General features: G+C 31.8%; 2 protein-coding genes across 2 annotated transcripts; one reads left to right on the top strand and one right to left on the bottom strand.

The window, feature by feature from the left end:
• Positions 1 to 2: 2 nt before the first annotated feature.
• Positions 3 to 5,251, bottom strand: LOC8278784 (pumilio homolog 24). Its single transcript, XM_048379374.1, has 17 exons — positions 4,931 to 5,251; positions 4,757 to 4,810; positions 4,439 to 4,500; positions 4,272 to 4,353; positions 4,059 to 4,182; positions 3,842 to 3,925; positions 3,467 to 3,581; positions 3,174 to 3,324; positions 2,950 to 3,063; positions 2,739 to 2,810; positions 2,240 to 2,290; positions 2,112 to 2,162; positions 1,654 to 1,761; positions 1,327 to 1,524; positions 1,080 to 1,154; positions 663 to 910; positions 3 to 574 (listed from the first exon to the last, which is right to left on the bottom strand). Exons 1-17 carry the CDS (start codon positions 5,147 to 5,149, stop codon positions 439 to 441), a joined length of 1,944 nt encoding a protein of 647 aa, XP_048235331.1. The 5' UTR covers positions 5,150 to 5,251; the 3' UTR covers positions 3 to 438.
• Positions 5,252 to 13,399: 8,148 nt separating this feature from the next.
• LOC8278786 (probable polygalacturonase) lies at positions 13,400 to 17,163 on the top strand. The gene is made up of 6 exons (XM_002516936.4): positions 13,400 to 13,594; positions 14,606 to 14,923; positions 15,097 to 15,217; positions 15,305 to 15,479; positions 15,573 to 15,643; positions 16,109 to 17,163. The coding sequence occupies exons 1-6, from the start codon at positions 13,583 to 13,585 to the stop codon at positions 16,780 to 16,782; spliced, it is 1,371 nt and encodes a 456-aa protein (XP_002516982.2). The 5' UTR covers positions 13,400 to 13,582; the 3' UTR covers positions 16,783 to 17,163.

The following is a 17,163-nucleotide window of genomic DNA, read 5'->3' as shown; positions in this document are numbered from 1 at the left end:
GAGAGCCAAATATTGTTCAGATGCTTTTATACCCTTATAAATAGGACAATATCAAATGTTTAAGAAGAAACAAAAAGTTGTAGTTCCACTGCATTGCAAGAGAATATTACTAACAAAAACAAACTATAATAAGAAATTTTCTGGTACAAAAATGTTGCAAAACTTTGTACGGTCTCATTCTTGCAGTTTGTCAGGTCCACCATACATCACTTTAGCTGTAAACCTCATTTCAGCTCCAAGAACTTTGATCTATCATTTTCTTATATTTCAATAAATTTCTCGATTTCATTCTTGGCAAAGATTGAATGCAATTCAACCGGTGATTTCCAGATGCTATGCCCATATTTAAGAGAAAGTAATGCCACGGACATTCAGAGATGCTAAGCCCGTCTCTTTGAAGAAAATAATGTCACAGATTCTGCGAAAGTGCAGCCAGCTTTACCCTTCTTTTCCTGGTTTCTTGTGTTCAGGAACTTTGAGGATACCACTATCTATCAATGGCTGCAGCTCTTTGCTGACTAGTTTAGAGATTTTGGCATCTGAGGATTCCAAGAATGCGTATATTACCTTTGAACTGCATAATAAGAGGAAAGGGATTAACAAAAAAATATAATATACATGCTTCACATAAATGTATTAAAGAAAGTAGCAGATGTACTAACCTGTGACCTTGGGCCCACAATTCACATCTTCCTTTCAGGGCTTTCATCCATAAAGTAGCAGCAAAGGTTGAGCTATCCATGATTAATTTTCTAATGGTTCGACTGGAATAGAAATTTTCAAGGACATGTTCCTGTTCAGATTCTTCAGATTTAGGCTCTGCTGCAAGAGAAGCTATAGCTTCATGCAAGGTGTTCAACTTGTCATCCAGACCTGAATGGAGAATGCCGCCAGCACCCCCAGTTGCAACCTGCATTCATAACCAAGAGAACTCCAAGACAATTATATACTACAATGCATAAATTGCAAGTGCGCATCAAATCCAGAAACCAGAAAATGACAAGTTGATACTTCAGTAAAAGAATGAGAAGGAAACAAATAAGAGAAGGTATTAGGCCGTTGTAAGCAAATTAACTTACCTCATATAAGACTTCTTTGCCAAAATTTGATCTGAGCAACTCTCCTGCATTCTCTATACATACATCAATAAGATTCTGCAAAGCAGAATAGCATTTTAAGTTAAATGTCTCTTGAAACATCTGAAAGTAAGACTCCATGTGTACATGCACCCTAATTTAGTAGGAAATAAAAAAACGAAAAGGGGCGCGTGCATGTGTGTGAGAGAGAGAGAGAGAGATAGAAATCTGCAAGACTAAAGCTATAAACCTCAGCGAGGCCGCTCCCAACCAACAGCTCATGTCTTCTTATAGATGGATCTTTCTTTCCACCCTCAATGAAGTCGGCATTCTCAGAACTTGCACTTTCATTGGCCCCAGCCGTTGTAATTTTGGCAATAGCATCCGCCTCATCGCTAGATGCTTCGTCGTTTAAAGACTTTGTCTCAGACTTTACTTCCAACTCACTCTGAAAATAGCAAGTCTCAGTATTTTTATCATAGGCTAAAGTGACCATGAAGAAGAAATAGGGACAAATTACAACATACTCATATCGCAAATTTTGACTGTTTAAGAGAAGAAAAATCACTCTCATTACCTTGGCACTGAGAGACAAGATAGATAGACTGAAAGCAGCCATATCATCAGGGCTGAAATAGCGTGAGCAATTTGGATGAAGAAGCTGCAGTAACGGGCACCTCCCAATCTGATATTCACAATTAACGCAAAGAAAGGTCATCAGCAGGATCTCAGAGTATAAGACTGAGGCGAAACACAAAGCTGTCTATATGGTAAAGGCTAAAAGCTAAGTGAGAAAAAAAGTCCAACTATTAACTGATATCAAGTTATCCTTGTTAACATATTTGTTAAAAATCTCTGCAGGCGGGGATGCCTGAGGGGTTCAACAGGCATCTTAGGTAATTTCATTTGGCATATGATGCACCACATTTTTTTTCAACAAAAACTCAGTAGACCATCCTCATAATCAAAAGCTAAGACCTTATTCCACCATATTTGTTAATAGAGTGACTTGTATGATTGAGGAAGAGTATAAACCTTGTCCAACATAAGATCCTTCAACACTGCTTGAAGCTCGCGAATGATAATCTGTAAAAGAAAATGCTAAGAAGACCTATTGAACAGAAATGAGTCAACTGTTCGTTGAGCAGCATTAGAAAATCAACCTTTGTTATAAGCTTTGTGTCATCAACAGTTGAAACAATGCAGGCAAGTACCTGAACATAAATAGCAATACATCACATAAGAGTGAGGAAAAAACTAAAACATGATACTGCAAAAGTTGTAATTCGGAGGAACCTTCAAGTTCAAATAATGATATTTGTCAGGGGATTTTCAGTTAATGTTTCTCGTTGATATGTAAAAAATTCCTCAATCACTAGCCTACACAATTTGGAGCATGTCCCCCCTTCCCACAGGGCCCAGAAAAAGAAGCCTTTGTTTATAGCTGCTGAAGACACTATAATATTACTGGGTTATAGGATATATTCTAAGAAATTTAGGAAGTAGGCTGGTTTCAGCAATAATTAACACACAAAAATTATCTGAAATAACTCAAACAGACAAAATTAAGAATCTATCATGAGTATATACCACAAGAAGCATAACAAACAGGTAAAGACAAACAGTCCTTGAGGAATTAGACATGGAAAGAGTAATCATTACCAAGCTGCCATATCGATCATGAGCTATCTTGCCTATATGACCTTTCATTCCCTTGACAATCTTCTTTCTTTCCTAGATATTAGGAAGTAAATATAATCAATAGCAGCTTGCAATTCATAGAAATAAAGACACAGTTCTGCAAATTGTCAAATGAATGAACAACTAGCTCTTATCTTCATAGATACTGAAGACCAGACCCATAAGAACTGACCTTGGCACTCCCATATTTAACACACAGTATACCAATCCTTGATCCATCCCTTGTATGGATCATTCGAACAAGAAGTGGACCTGACAGTTGCTGAATTACTTCTGCTGCAGAGGACTATGTAAAAGATGCAAGTTATAAGGGCAAGAAAAATCTATTTCTGCAGGAAAAAAAATGCTTCTGCAAACGTTAAGATTTTTTGAAGCATTTAAGATCAAAAAAATCACCTTATCAGCCATGCTGAGATACTCTATTAGCACCCTGTGTATGATAGAGTGATCAACAATCCCTTTTTCAAGAATTGGTTGAATCACAGAAGTCATGTGTCGCAAGACTGAAGCCTTCTGCAGCTTCAACTTGGAGACTACATCAAGCAATCTGAAACACAGGCAATGCATATGGCATTTGTCAGCAGAAAGAAAAGCAGCAATGCAAGGGAATATTACAAAGCAGCATTACAACAGGCCAGCTAGTAACTACCTTTCTAGTGGCAAAATATTAGAAATGATAAATGAGTTACCTGCTCTCTTTCATCAAGGTAAGGTCCTTGAACAACTGAAGCTCGGCCGAGTATAGCTCCAGCAGGAGCTCTTGTTTTTGGGTTGCATTTCCAAGTTGGTAGGCATGCTCAATAACTGCAGTAGCAACCATATTATATTAATAAGCCAGCATGGCACAAGTTACAAGAAAATATATACTCTGCTACCATGTTGAGATTATCCCGTTTATTCTGCCACCTTCTATCAGTAGTAACAGTAGAACCTAAAAATCAAATCAATATTGCAGTAGTTCTAGTTACTGAATAGATTCAAGCTTGTTCCTTCTAGGATCACTCTAGTATCATGTACCTTTAATAAAAACCAACAGGAAAAAGGAAAAAACGAGGCAATCATACCAACAGATCCAACCATGTGTCGAAGAAGTGATGCAACATGCCCTCGGAGACTGGAGATAAATTCTGCCAGTTGTTTTTTAGAAGCTGCAGATAATATGAGCAGTAAATTTAAGTGTTAAAACAGTTGACTTCTCTGACCTAGAAGAACATATGGGAACACGTATTTCCACTAGTTTCTTTTTTTTTTTAATCCTTTTTATGAGGAAGAAAAGCATACCATTATCTAACATTTTCTTGACCAGATGAACTGCATAAGTGTTGCATGAGAAAGTAAGAAAATGTGGCTTAAGCTCTTCAAACACAGCATCCCTTTCTGTCTGCGAGCAATACTTAACACAGGTCTGATTCAAGAGAAAGCCATAATAAATGAGAGTTAAAAGTGGGGAAATGTTATTTTTTTCTATTAAAAAAAAAGAACGGCAAGAAACACCTGCAATACACGAGAAGAAACATGGGAGCTAGCAATTTCTGGAATCTTTCCCTTCATCTTTTGTAAAGCTTCGCTTATATATCTTAACATAATTTGGAAACACAAACCCATATGAGACAGATAAACTTGTGATTATGTTAAGAAATCAAGAATCAAAATTTGCATACTTTGATCTATCTTCTTTAGAAATATTCCGCTGCCTCATCTTCTCCCAGAGAGATGCAAGCTCCTAATGAAAAAAACAATAAAATCAATAAAATTACCACTAACCATGGCTACAAACAAACTTACTGGAAGAGCTTCTTTTCTTTTTAACTCTAATAGCAAACCCTATTTCAAATGTATTTATCAGTAAAAGGCACAGCTTTACTTCTAGTTTTGCACATGTATAAGTACATGCACATTTATTTAGCATCTACAGAGTAAAAATAACTTATAAAAAATTAAACTAAATTTATAAAAAAAAAAAAAAAAAAAAAACATACTTGCTCCAGTGTGTAATGCCGCTTTCTTTTCTTCTTTCTAGCCTCTGCCAATTCCTACAATTAATTTAAAATTTGTAATAAAAAAAATACGCATTAGCAAATACAATTCAATTTCAATTACACCAAATAAGAGTCAAAAACATAATAATTTAGTATATATCTAAAACAGTTAACCTTAGCACGAATTCGACGCTCTCGCTTTGTCTCAGGCGCATTTTTGTCATTTCCAGATTTCGATTGACCTAATTTTGATTTATCATTTAGCTTTTTAGAAGGGTCGAAAGGTTTTTTAAATTTCTCGTTAAGCTTCGGCTTTTTAGAAGGTAAACTATCGGTGACGTTCTTCGCATCTGAATTTTGCTTTCTCTTCTTCTCTTGTTTCTTCGCCGCCATTGTAGCAAGCGCTCGAGCTCTCGAGCTTGTTATTTTGGTCTCTGTTTCTTTCGGGGGGGTTTTGCGAGGGTTTTTGGTTTAACTGAGGTCTAACAATGGTAATAACATAATTTATTGGGCTTTATCAAATTAATCCAGGCCCAGCTATAAATTTCGTGGGCTTCAAGTTCGTCCTACTCAAAGTCTTGTGGGCCTGAATCTATATTTGAAATTTAATATTACATCAAACTCGACCCGATTTGTTTTTTTTTTTCTTTCTACTTCTTAATTTAACTAATATTTATAAGCTGAGGGCATTAAATAGTTTTAACTCTGAATTTGAAATTACTACTTATAAATTATTAATTTTAATTCAAATGATAAATTCTTTAAATTTGATTAATTTTACTATTTTATAAAATTAAGATCCATGGGTTTTGATTTAAGTCTATAAATTCGAAAATCCTAAACAAAATAAAAAGCCCATATGTAATTTTATGTGAGAGGGGATATGTTAAGAATTGACCTTGTATAATGTGGTCCTATTTTAAAAAATAGCAAAATAAATATATTGTTGTTTCTAGTCATTTTTTTCTGATATATTTCAAACCTTAGTAAGTGGACTAAATTTAGTGAAGCTTTCCTAATTGAATAATGAATTGCTATATAAAAGTAACCATATGGTTTTCTACTTGTCATTTGATTTATTGTCTAATCAACCCAATGAATGTTTACATATTTTTTATAATGGGATGAAAAGTAAGTAAGACAATTCTTTCACAAAATACTTTTTATAAGTGATGATCTAAGGATTTATATGGGTGGAGGCGATGTGTATTGTCTAGGTTCCATATAGCTTAAGAAATTCATTTTTATTTTATAAGGTAAACATTAATATAATATCTCTTAAAAATGGCCGGTCATCATAATTTTACATAAATTTTATTTATATTCTCAAATCATATTATAATAGTAATAAAAATGAAAAATTCCCAATGCAATCAAAGTGTTGATGTTTCAATAGTATAGCAAATAAATATATATAAAAGAAATGGTGTGATTAGCATTAAGAATAATAAATTATAGAAAAGGTGTTATAATCAAAATCCAAAGTCAAGCCTTAAAACATATATAAAAAGATTCAACTCAATAGATAACTTTGTTAATTTTGGAACATTCAATCTTCAAGTTAAAACCAAATTAAATAAAATAAGCCAACAAGTAACATTTTATTTAAAATATTATTCACTTTGGAGCACTCCATTCAAATTTAATTTAATAATACAAAAACACAAATTAAGTTTATGGTATCCCAAATAAATAAATAAAAAGAAGAAGCCATATTTACCATTTTACTATCTACATTGAGATGACAAAATATGTTGATTGAAGAGTTAAATCTAAACCTTTGAATGTGGGGAGTAAAATAAACAAAATAATTAAACCATAAATATTTATAAATTACTATTACATTAAAGGGATCCAAAATAGATCTAATTGTGGTAATAAGATTATTGATAATGAGATTTGATTGGTAGTCTAGAAGTCATTGTCTGGAAGGATACGTGGATTAACTTTTCCGTTGATTACAAAGGAAATATGGGTTAATAGTAATGCAGGAAAAGGACAACCTTGTACTTACAGCGAAACCCATTGGCTGGGTATAAGAATACGCTTATACTAATTTAGAGATTATCATTAATTCTTTTTTCAAAATAAAATTTAGATTCATAGTTTCTTTTCATTTAATATATTTTTGTTATTTTATAAACCCGTTTTATTTAAAAAAAAAAAAAGTTTAAGAAAATACATTCCCAAATAGACCCCCAGTGGATCCAAGATTTTACTGCACATATCATCACTCTACTCAATACTGTATTATATTCAAGCTCCCCTTAGAAAGCAATGTACAAAAATAAATGATAAATATTAAGTTTAGGATAAATTTGAGGTTTTTAAAAAAAAAAATATTTTTCTTTTTTTTCTTAAAAAAAAAAGATAAATGTTCAATTAATGAATATTAAAATTACATTTTAGTTAATAAATATATATATATATATATATATATATATATGTAAATTTACTCATCATAATTATAAATCGTATCGACGGAATAGGAAATTACAATTATATAGAAAGAACGTTTTACCCAATGGTACTAATCCATGTCGATTCTATAAATGTCTTTTGTCTAAGTCTGATTGTTTTAGTGTCAGATTGAATTTCTTTTTTCTCTTTATCATTCTTATAAAATGGAACTCAACACTTTTATAGCAGATAATCATAATGCTCATTAAAATATCTGTTAATATTTATTTATTGAAATTAACTAAAATAAATTTAAAAAGTTTTAACCAAAAATAAATGAAAGATGGTTAGAATTTTCTTTTTTTCCGTAGCAAGAAACTATGTTATTTAGGATACTTATTTTTCCAGTTAAATAGAAGTTTTTAAAGGTGTTTATTTGCACTTAAACGTCAAACCATGAAGCTGAATCTGCCTTTTCTTTGCCGGTTCTTGGTATATATCCTCTCTTTGCATTATAATGGTTGAAGCAACACCTAAAAGGAGAAGATAGCCACATGTTGAGTTGGATGTATTGTACTTGGCATGGAAAGTACTTTGTTTTGTAGGGAACAATTTCCTCCAATCATGGCATGAAATCTTCTTTAAAGAAAATAATGCAGAGACAAAATCTAATTTGTTTTGTGTTTTTCCCTCTAAATTTCTTGGTCTTAATTCAACTGCTTTGCCTTCTTATTCCTCTGTATTTCTATATGACCATCATATCAATCTAAGCCCTTGCTGTTCACTGCTACTCCACTGCCGCTACTACTGCTACCACCTGCTTGGGGAAGTCTTGATCTTGCATTGCTGCCATGGAATTTTTGTCACTATTAGAGTAACATGTGGATCACCCACATTGCCAGTTTCTTACTATATTCTTACCATTCAACCCTAGAATATGTCCAAGAGTCATGTTTTTATTGGTAGGGACAGCAGGACATGCCTGACATTAGTCAATATTTATATATATTGATCTATGTTCTTATTCATCTGAGTTTTATTCCATTAAGGAAAATTATGTTTCAAATTGGAATTTGGACTTTTATTACATTTTTTGCTATGTAATAACACAAAAAGGCACACAGCATTGGATGCTGCTACCCAGTTAGGTTGGTGCTTTTTTTTTTTTTTGACCTAACAAAATACAGCACAACATTGGATGCTTTCCAGTTTCTATGGGCCATTGAGTATTTTCTTTTTTCCTCAAGTAGTTCAGACCAACCCATATATGTAATAATATGTTGTGAATTAGTTCATGTTGTTCTTAAGAATGAAATATTCATGTATTTGGGGTTAAAATCAATAAGAATTGAAAGGGTTTTGTGGATATGATTGATTGATTGATTGATTTTGTGTGGTTAAAACTTATATACTTAAAATTACATGATTACTGCCATCACATTCTACTCCATATGTTAGGTGTCATGTCACTATTGTCCCCTAAAATGGCTTCAATAATCACATGCCTGCATAAAATTATTTTCTTAAAATGTCAAGTGCCACTTCACTGGACTAGTGATTTTCATGAGGATCCAACGTCTATTTGGCATTAGTGCATTAAAAACAAAAAGCCTATTTGGTGTTTGGCTTACTAGCATGCCATGACTTCTTTCATGATTTCTTCATCTTCACAGCTGGGTAGCCCACGGAAATGCAAGATAAACTTCGGTATGGAGGTATGCATACATAATTTAGAAATATTAAATGAGTCAACAGTGTGTAGACGAGATATTAAGAGTCTTTTATAACTTAATTAAGATTTTAAATTCAAATATTGGATGGGTATGCAGCTGTGTTAAAATTTTTACAATAGTATTTTGTCACTCGTAAAAATACTGTCCAATACGCTATAAATTAACTCTAGATATATATCAATTTAAAAATGATTAAATACAATAAAATGGATAAAACAAAAAAATCGATAGGATATAATTTAATTGATGCCGAAATTATCTGTAAAATATGAAATTCTGGGTTGAGACCTCAGTCCTGTCCTGAAAATAGAAGGTTAAATTTCAGTTCAAAATGGCAATTAGGTTTACTGCACCAAGAAATTCATGTGTTTCCTGATGAGGCAGAAAATTAAGGATTATATCCCTAAAAATCAAGTTTAAATGCGATGGCAGTGTCCATTGACTCTTTTACGTAAATGGCCAGCAAAAATTGCCACCTGTAGCAAAATTTCTAATATCTGAGGCTTAATGATAGAGCCACAGTTGGCAATTTAATAGGCTGTAAGTAAAGACATATCTTTAAGATCAAGACTGAAACCAATTATTTTTTAGCTGGAAAATAATAATAATAAAAATAATGAAATTTAAGCTTAAGATAGTTTCCATTTCAGGCTCATAAATATGGACAATTTATCAAATGATTTTTATGATACACCTTATGAATTGTAAACTTTATTCATTGTAAATATATTAATACAGTAATATCTAATTTGAATTTAAGACTTTTTGCTTGTCAAAAAAACACATCTGCCCAGGTCGGAGGGAGGAGAGACTAGGGCAAGCAATGACCTCCCCTTCCCCTTTCCCCTGCCCCGTTTTTTAAATTTATAATTTTTATAATTTATTTTTATATTGTATAATTCACGATCTGTCGACTCCTTTTTTTTGAAATATTCTTTTTTTTATATATAAAAATAAATTATTTCAATATAGTCTCTTTTAAAAAAGTAGTATATATTTTCGACTTCTTTTATTTTTTGTATTTAATCTCTTATAAAATAAATTTTTGACTTTCTCTATCAATCAAATGTTATAATGAAAATTATTTGTACTCAAGCATATTGCTTATATTTTTTGATTTTCAATGTTCTATTCTCTTATATATTTAATATTTAATCAAAGTGTTCAAATTACAAAACGCTAGAGGCATACAAAAGTTTTAGCCATTCACATTGTCCCCACATTCTTCTTATTAATTAAGCAATACTTTTTGGAGATGTCCTAAATTCTCATGGCTTTTAGGTGATCTGGTAGGCTGAGATGATTAGTTGTATGAATACATGGATTTAGAACATAAGAAGTAATTAAAGTTGGCTGCATGTATGAACATATAATTCTATGAGTTGGGATTGTATTTTTAAAGTTAACAATTCAAGAAAGTGACATTAGTTTGTATATAATAAGTCCCTAAAGCAAATATCAATCTCAAGACTGCGCAGTGGGACACTGCCAATAAAAAAAAAAAAAAAAAAGGGTGGTGTAGAAGTATCCAAAGGAAGAAAGCCAGGGAGAAAAGAAAAGGTTAGTCTCATGATGATTTTGGATTTATTGCTACCATAATTCATGTTTCTATTGAGTATATTTGAAGGGGTAAAAGTGTTTGATATTGAAAGTATAGGCATTAGTTTAATCATTTTTTTACACTATCTTAGTTATCATTTTAAAAGTGTTTGTATTTACTTCTGTATTAGCTACACTTAAATATATTAATATTTTTTAAATAGAAAACTTAAGTTAAATTTTATAAATTAAAAATATATATAGCAAGAACTGCATAATATACAGACAAATAACTAGTTTAATTTTAAAACGGCTCGCTCAGTTAACTAGGTAAAAACTATAAGCGGGTGAGGAATAAAATAAAATAAAATTAATTAGCTTTTTAAAACATGATATAATATTTATATTCATATCTCGATATTAAGACCATAGGTTGATAGTACCAAATCTTGATGCTAGGATCATACTTAATTCCTAATTAAATTAAACAATATAATAAATCAGAAAATTACATAATATATCATAGAAAGAATCAAGATTAGAGTTGATAATCTGAGTTATTGTCTCGTAAACTTGTGATGTCAACATATAGGTATAAAAAGAAAATGAGAATCTTAACTCGATCTTTTTATTAATCGTGAAACTATAATTTTATAGTGTTTATTAAGCTAACGTATGACCTATTTAATTTATTTAAATATTTAAATGAATATAAGTTTTATGTAATATGACCCGTATAAACTTATTTGAGTATATTTAATCCTACAACATTAATCTATAAACATATAAATAATATATGACTTAAGAAATTAAATAGCATATAATTTATATATGTAATAATATATTATTTTGTACAATTAATATGTTTAAATATAATTATTATAAGGATAAAAATTATATTAAAATAAAATAATTGTTTTTAAAGTGTTTAAATGGATAATATATCATACATTTACATAAAAACTTAATTATATAAACTATGTCTAACTAACTCATTTAATTTTAAATCTTGACGTTTTATATACAAATCGGCTCATTTATAATATACAGACTATTGTATTCCATCTAAATTTTCTTATATCATATCAAAGAATTATTAAAGGTAATTTAGGATTTGATATAATTTCAAATAAGGATAGCCTTTTAAAAAAAATTTATAGCCTCCTCTTTTTTTTTTCTCTCCTTTCTTATTTTTTAGTCCGCCGCCGGTCATCTTTAGATCGGTAGTGATTTTTTTTGTTATTAATTAGTTTTAATAAATAAATATTAGTATTTTTTGAGGAGTTTTATGGTCCTTTATTATGGAGATTTTGAATTCTCATTCTATATTAATTTTATAGTTATTCATTACTGGGGTGTTTAGTTCTCTCGCTATAGGAATTATGAATAGAAAAAGAAAATTAAATTTGATATTCAAACAATGGTCCGTAAAAAATATCTATAAAGTTGATATGTGCCTTGGTGCCAACAAGTGGAGTATTTTTTTTGCATAATTGCAATTTACTGCTCTGTCAATACGATCGATGATTATTACGAGTAGATTTCTTTAATTGTATTTTTTTATTTTTAATGTTTATTTCTATTTTTATATCAATATGTATTTATTAATTATCATTAATAAAATATTTATTTTTTTTTTCTAAAAAGAAAAGTAATTTAGACAATTTCACAAATAAAGGAAAAAAGGTTTTATTTTGGTAACACAATGTAAACATATGTGGTAATACAATTTGTGGGAGTTGTAATTTTCCTAATTAAAATGCTTAATGGGGAAGATGTATCATATTATTACCAAAGACAGAATGTTGAAGTATTTAGAAATTAGAATAATCCCACAAACCATTCTTCTCTTTCACACCATCAACCTGTCTTGACTGGTCCAACTCATCCTAGAATCTCTTTCTCTTGGTTGGCCAAACCTTCCCAACCCATTTATATATATATATATATATATATATATATATATATATATATATATATATATATATATGAATCATTTCGACACGACCCAAATGTCCCAAACTTTGGTCCTATGTAGAAAAAAAAAAGAAAAAAATATATAAATAAATAAATAAAAATATATATTAAAAAAATAAATCGAGCATAAATACAAATTTAATAAAAAATATACTAATAATAAAAATGTTGTATATAATGATAAATAATAATAATAATAATAATGTATGTGTCTGTTGTAATTGTACATATTTTCTTTATTTTTGGTTGTGAGTGTGTTCTGTTATGTTCTGTCAAGTGATTGAAGCCAGGCTAGCATCTTTGCTATGATTGACGTGGGTCCCACCTTTTCCTTCTCTGCCCTGTCAACCCACATGCTGTCTCAATACCCCATGCACACTCTCCCTTTACACAATTTTTATTCTTTATCCAACCCCAACCTATTAGTTACACCAACTTTTCCATACCACCACTCCCCCATCCCCCCCCTACGTGTCCTTGTTACACAGCCGACACATCACTCGATCTCTCCGTCCCACCACATGTCGCCTTATCATTCCCAAACTCAGTCTTTGTTCTCTTACAAATCAAATCTTAACATATGTTAAGCCAACAATGACACTCCCTATTACCAAAACACTGGTGCTAAATATTTTTTAGCTCCTTCCACTCCTCTCTCTTTTTAATATTAAAATAATGATAATTAATTAAAAATTGAATGGCCGTTTCAAACATATTTGTCGGCGAAAGACGTTATTAATCATATTGATTTAGATGGGTTAATTACTAATTAGTCGCAATAAATTTGCTTATTACCATTACTTTTTCTGATTTTTTTACCAAACAATAATAATATAAAATCTTGCATGAAGAATTAAAAAAGAAAATAAAGCTGTCATTTTGCTGACTTACCAAACTTATATGTTAATACGAATATATATATATATACACATATATATCTTATAAAAATTAATAAATGTGAATAGTCATTTGTGTCATTTATATATAATTAATGCTTATTATTCACTAGCTTACAGAAAGCTGCCCTCCTCTGTTTTTGTGGTGCTTCTTCGTCTGCTTCTGCTTCTTCTTCTTCTTCCTCTTCTTTGATATTTACCGGTGCAGTTTTCTTTTTTTTTTTGTTGCTGCTTGGACATTAGTTTTTCGTTTTCTTGGAGATTGAAGAAGCTGTTTCTCCATGAAGATGCCAGTAAGTACGTTTTTCTTTTATTTTATATTATTATTATTACTATTATTAAAATCTTGGTTCATGACTTTTTCCATTTTTCTGGTCTGTTATATTTTTTCCAAATCTGGAAATCTTTGCTGGGAATTCTATGATTGTTCTGTGATTTATTATAGATTCTTTCATGGTCATATTTGTGGTTTACCTTTCTGGGTTCTTTTCATTTTTCTTCCTACAGCTCTACTCTATCAATCACCAATGGCTATGTTACATAATTCAGTTCATTTTTACTATATTCGTGTATCTACTGTTCTTCTCCTTTTTCAGTTTTGTTTTATGCCTTTGATGATAAAGAGTGGTCTGTTTTCATTTTCTTGAAAGTGATGACTGATTTGGATAGACTGTTAAAATGAATTCTTTGTTTACTCTTCTTGTTCTGTGTGACTGGAGTTGTTGCTTGAATAGTGAGTTTACCTATGTTGCTGTCCTTTTGAACAGCTTTGCTTGGATTCTACAACTTTTTAACTTTTTCATGGATTGATTTATTTACTGCATTACTTCCCTTTTCATCTCTCAACATTTTTGTGAGGTGGCTAATTTGTTAGAGCAAATCATGGTTTCCTTGCCTCTTCTATTCTTTTATTCATTTATAATTTCTTTTGCTATGTATTTCAGTTATTGGCGATCTTTCATATTTCATTCATTTGCTTTGAGTTACATCTCCAATATATGTGTATAGTCAAGAAAAATGTTGGTTATTGATCATTTCAAATGAGCAGTGATTGTTTGTTCAGAAAAACTGAAAAGTTTGCTTTTGTTTGTGTTTAATATTTTAGAACTGAAAAGAAAGTAAATTTACTCAAATAATTATTATTTTCATAGATTTATAAGTATATTAAAGGAAGATGAGTAAGTTGGACTTTTCTTCATGTCCTTAATTTCTTTGGAATCATCATTGTCTTCTATTTGTCATTCACTGCAATGAATCTGCAATTATCGAGTCTATTTTGAGAATTGTGTTTCTCACTTTTTCAGGTGGCATTGCTGTTGCTGCTGGCACTAAGCAATGCTATTGTAATTTATGGAGAAGAGAGCAGTGGACAGTGTGATAATAAGCCTAGTTTAGATCCAAGACCACACAGTGTTTCCATTTTGGAGTTTGGTGCTGTTGGAGATGGGAAAACATTGAATACTATTTCTTTTCAGAATGCCATTTTCTATCTGAAGTCTTTTGCTGACAAGGGTGGTGCTAAGCTTTATGTACCACCCGGAAGATGGCTGACTGGAAGTTTCAATCTTACCAGCCATCTCACACTCTTTCTGGAAAAAGGTGCTGTCATTCTTGGATCTCAGGTACTCTCCGACTTCTCAAATTTTGATTTTCTCAGTAAATTTGTAAGTTTCTCTTTTTACTTTATTGGCTAATTTATTTGTTGAAAATAAGAAGCTAAATGAGGATATAATCTGTTGACAATGTGGAACTATTCAATCCTTGGATTTTGACGTTTAGTTTCCTTGCTTGGTAGGATCCATCACATTACGATCTTATAGAGCCCCTACCCTCGTATGGTAGAGGCATTGAGCTTCCTGGAGGTAGATATCGAAGTCTAATAAATGGCTATAAGTTACGTGATGTGGTGATAACCGGTATGTCTGCTTATAATTTCATTTTCCTTTTCCAATTCTGTTTTCCTGTTTATTTTGTGGATTGTCTCATGTATATTACTGCTGTAGGTGATAATGGAACCATTGACGGACAGGGTTCAGTTTGGTGGGATTGGTTCAATTCCCATTCTTTGAACTATAGCAGGCCTCATCTCGTGGAATTTATAGAATCTGAGCGTATAGTAGTTTCAAATCTTACCTTCTTGAATGCTCCTGCATATAACATCCACCCAGTATATTGCAGGTAGTTTGGTCACAGCATATGTATTTGCACGATTCTGTTCTTTAATTCTCCCATCCAACTTATCATTACATGCATGATTTGCTTCTGATACAGTAATGTGCTTGTTCAAAATATGTCGCTCTCTGCTCCTCCAGAATCACCCCAGACCATTGGCATAGTCCCAGGTTGGTTGAACTCGAGTTATATTTGTATAAATCACATGATCTTCCATTAGTTTCTTAATTCAAAGCATCTATCTTCCTATTTCTTGTCCGCCACAAGATTTTATGGTGCACAATTCAAATCAAACTCGGATAATTTTATTTAGTTGCATATGCCAGAAGAAATAACACCTTGGTGATAAGGTCGAATTGCTCTAGAAGTAATAAACCCTGAACTTTCTAGGCTGATTGGCATCATTTTATATCATGGAAGTAGCATTAGCAGTCTTCATTGAAGCATGACTTAAAATGCACTTTATGCTTTCCCAAGGTGATTTTGAAGGTTCTATTATATTCTTCGAGAAACAAAAGGCCTTCCCTGTCTACAATTATTGCTACTTTCTATGAATAATATTACTGTTTTATAGACTTGTTTTGGTAGGCACTGTGGAATACTCACTCATGGTTGCTAATTATACATTTTTCCAGATTCTTCCAATAATGTGTGCATAGAGGAGAGCATTATAAAGATGGGTTACGATGCTATTTCCCTCAAGAGTGGCTGGGACGAGTATGGCATTGCCTACGATAGAGCTACCAGAGACGTACACATAAGAAGGGTCCACCTTCAATCATCTTCAGGCTCTTCTATTGCCTTTGGTAGTGAGATGTCTGGTGGCATTTCAAATGTGCATGTGGAGCAGGTCCACCTTTACAACTCATTTAGTGGGATTGGATTTAGAACAACCAAAGGTAGAGGAGGTTATATTAAAAGAATCTTCATATCAGATGTTGAATTGGAAAACATCAACTTGGCATTAGGTGCTATTGGTGATCATGGGTTACATCCGGATGATAAATTTGATCCTAAAGCTGTCCCAGTTGTTGATCAAATCACCTTGCAAAACTTGACTGGTACAAACATCAGTACTGCAGGAAACTTCACGGGAATTCAAGATTCCCCTTTCACCTCTCTATGTCTCTTCAACATTACCTTAATGGTTTCTTCCTCAAATTCTTGGACTTGCTCAAACGTTATCGGGTATTCAGATTCTGTTTTTCCTGTACCGTGCCCTGAACTTAAAAGCCCGTATTCAAATTCTTCCTCTGCTTGCTACTCTCTCCTCCTCCTGAATTCTTATGGTAAATCTGCAAGCTTATGATACACTTCCTTCACAAGTAAAATCACATGGGGTAAAGAAAATGAAATCATCTACAGTTTACTGTCTCTAAAGTAGGTCAGATTCTTTCCAATAAGACACATGTCTAGAGTATTTGTTCTTTGGTTCCTTGGTTTGCAGTTTCGCATGTTGAAATCTTCAGATTATTTGTACAGCTTCATTTCTTCATTCATGTGTAAGAAAATTTTTGGTAGTGATTTGCAAGGAAAGAAGTTAAAAAACCACAATGGCTCAGATTAGCTTTACTGTTCACATTTCAATTTCTTGTTTGTTCTCTTGTTTATAATAAAGTCTGGTGCTGTACAGTTCCTTTATGAAATCTCTCTTATGAGATGTTAAATGTTATAATCAGAATTTGATCAA

This window comes from Ricinus communis, chromosome 9 (genome assembly GCF_019578655.1).
Source record: "Ricinus communis isolate WT05 ecotype wild-type chromosome 9, ASM1957865v1, whole genome shotgun sequence".
Classification (NCBI taxonomy): Eukaryota; Viridiplantae; Streptophyta; class Magnoliopsida; order Malpighiales; family Euphorbiaceae; genus Ricinus; species Ricinus communis.
Note: the sequence above shows the minus strand (reverse complement) of the source record. Positions and strands in the feature narration are given on the sequence as shown.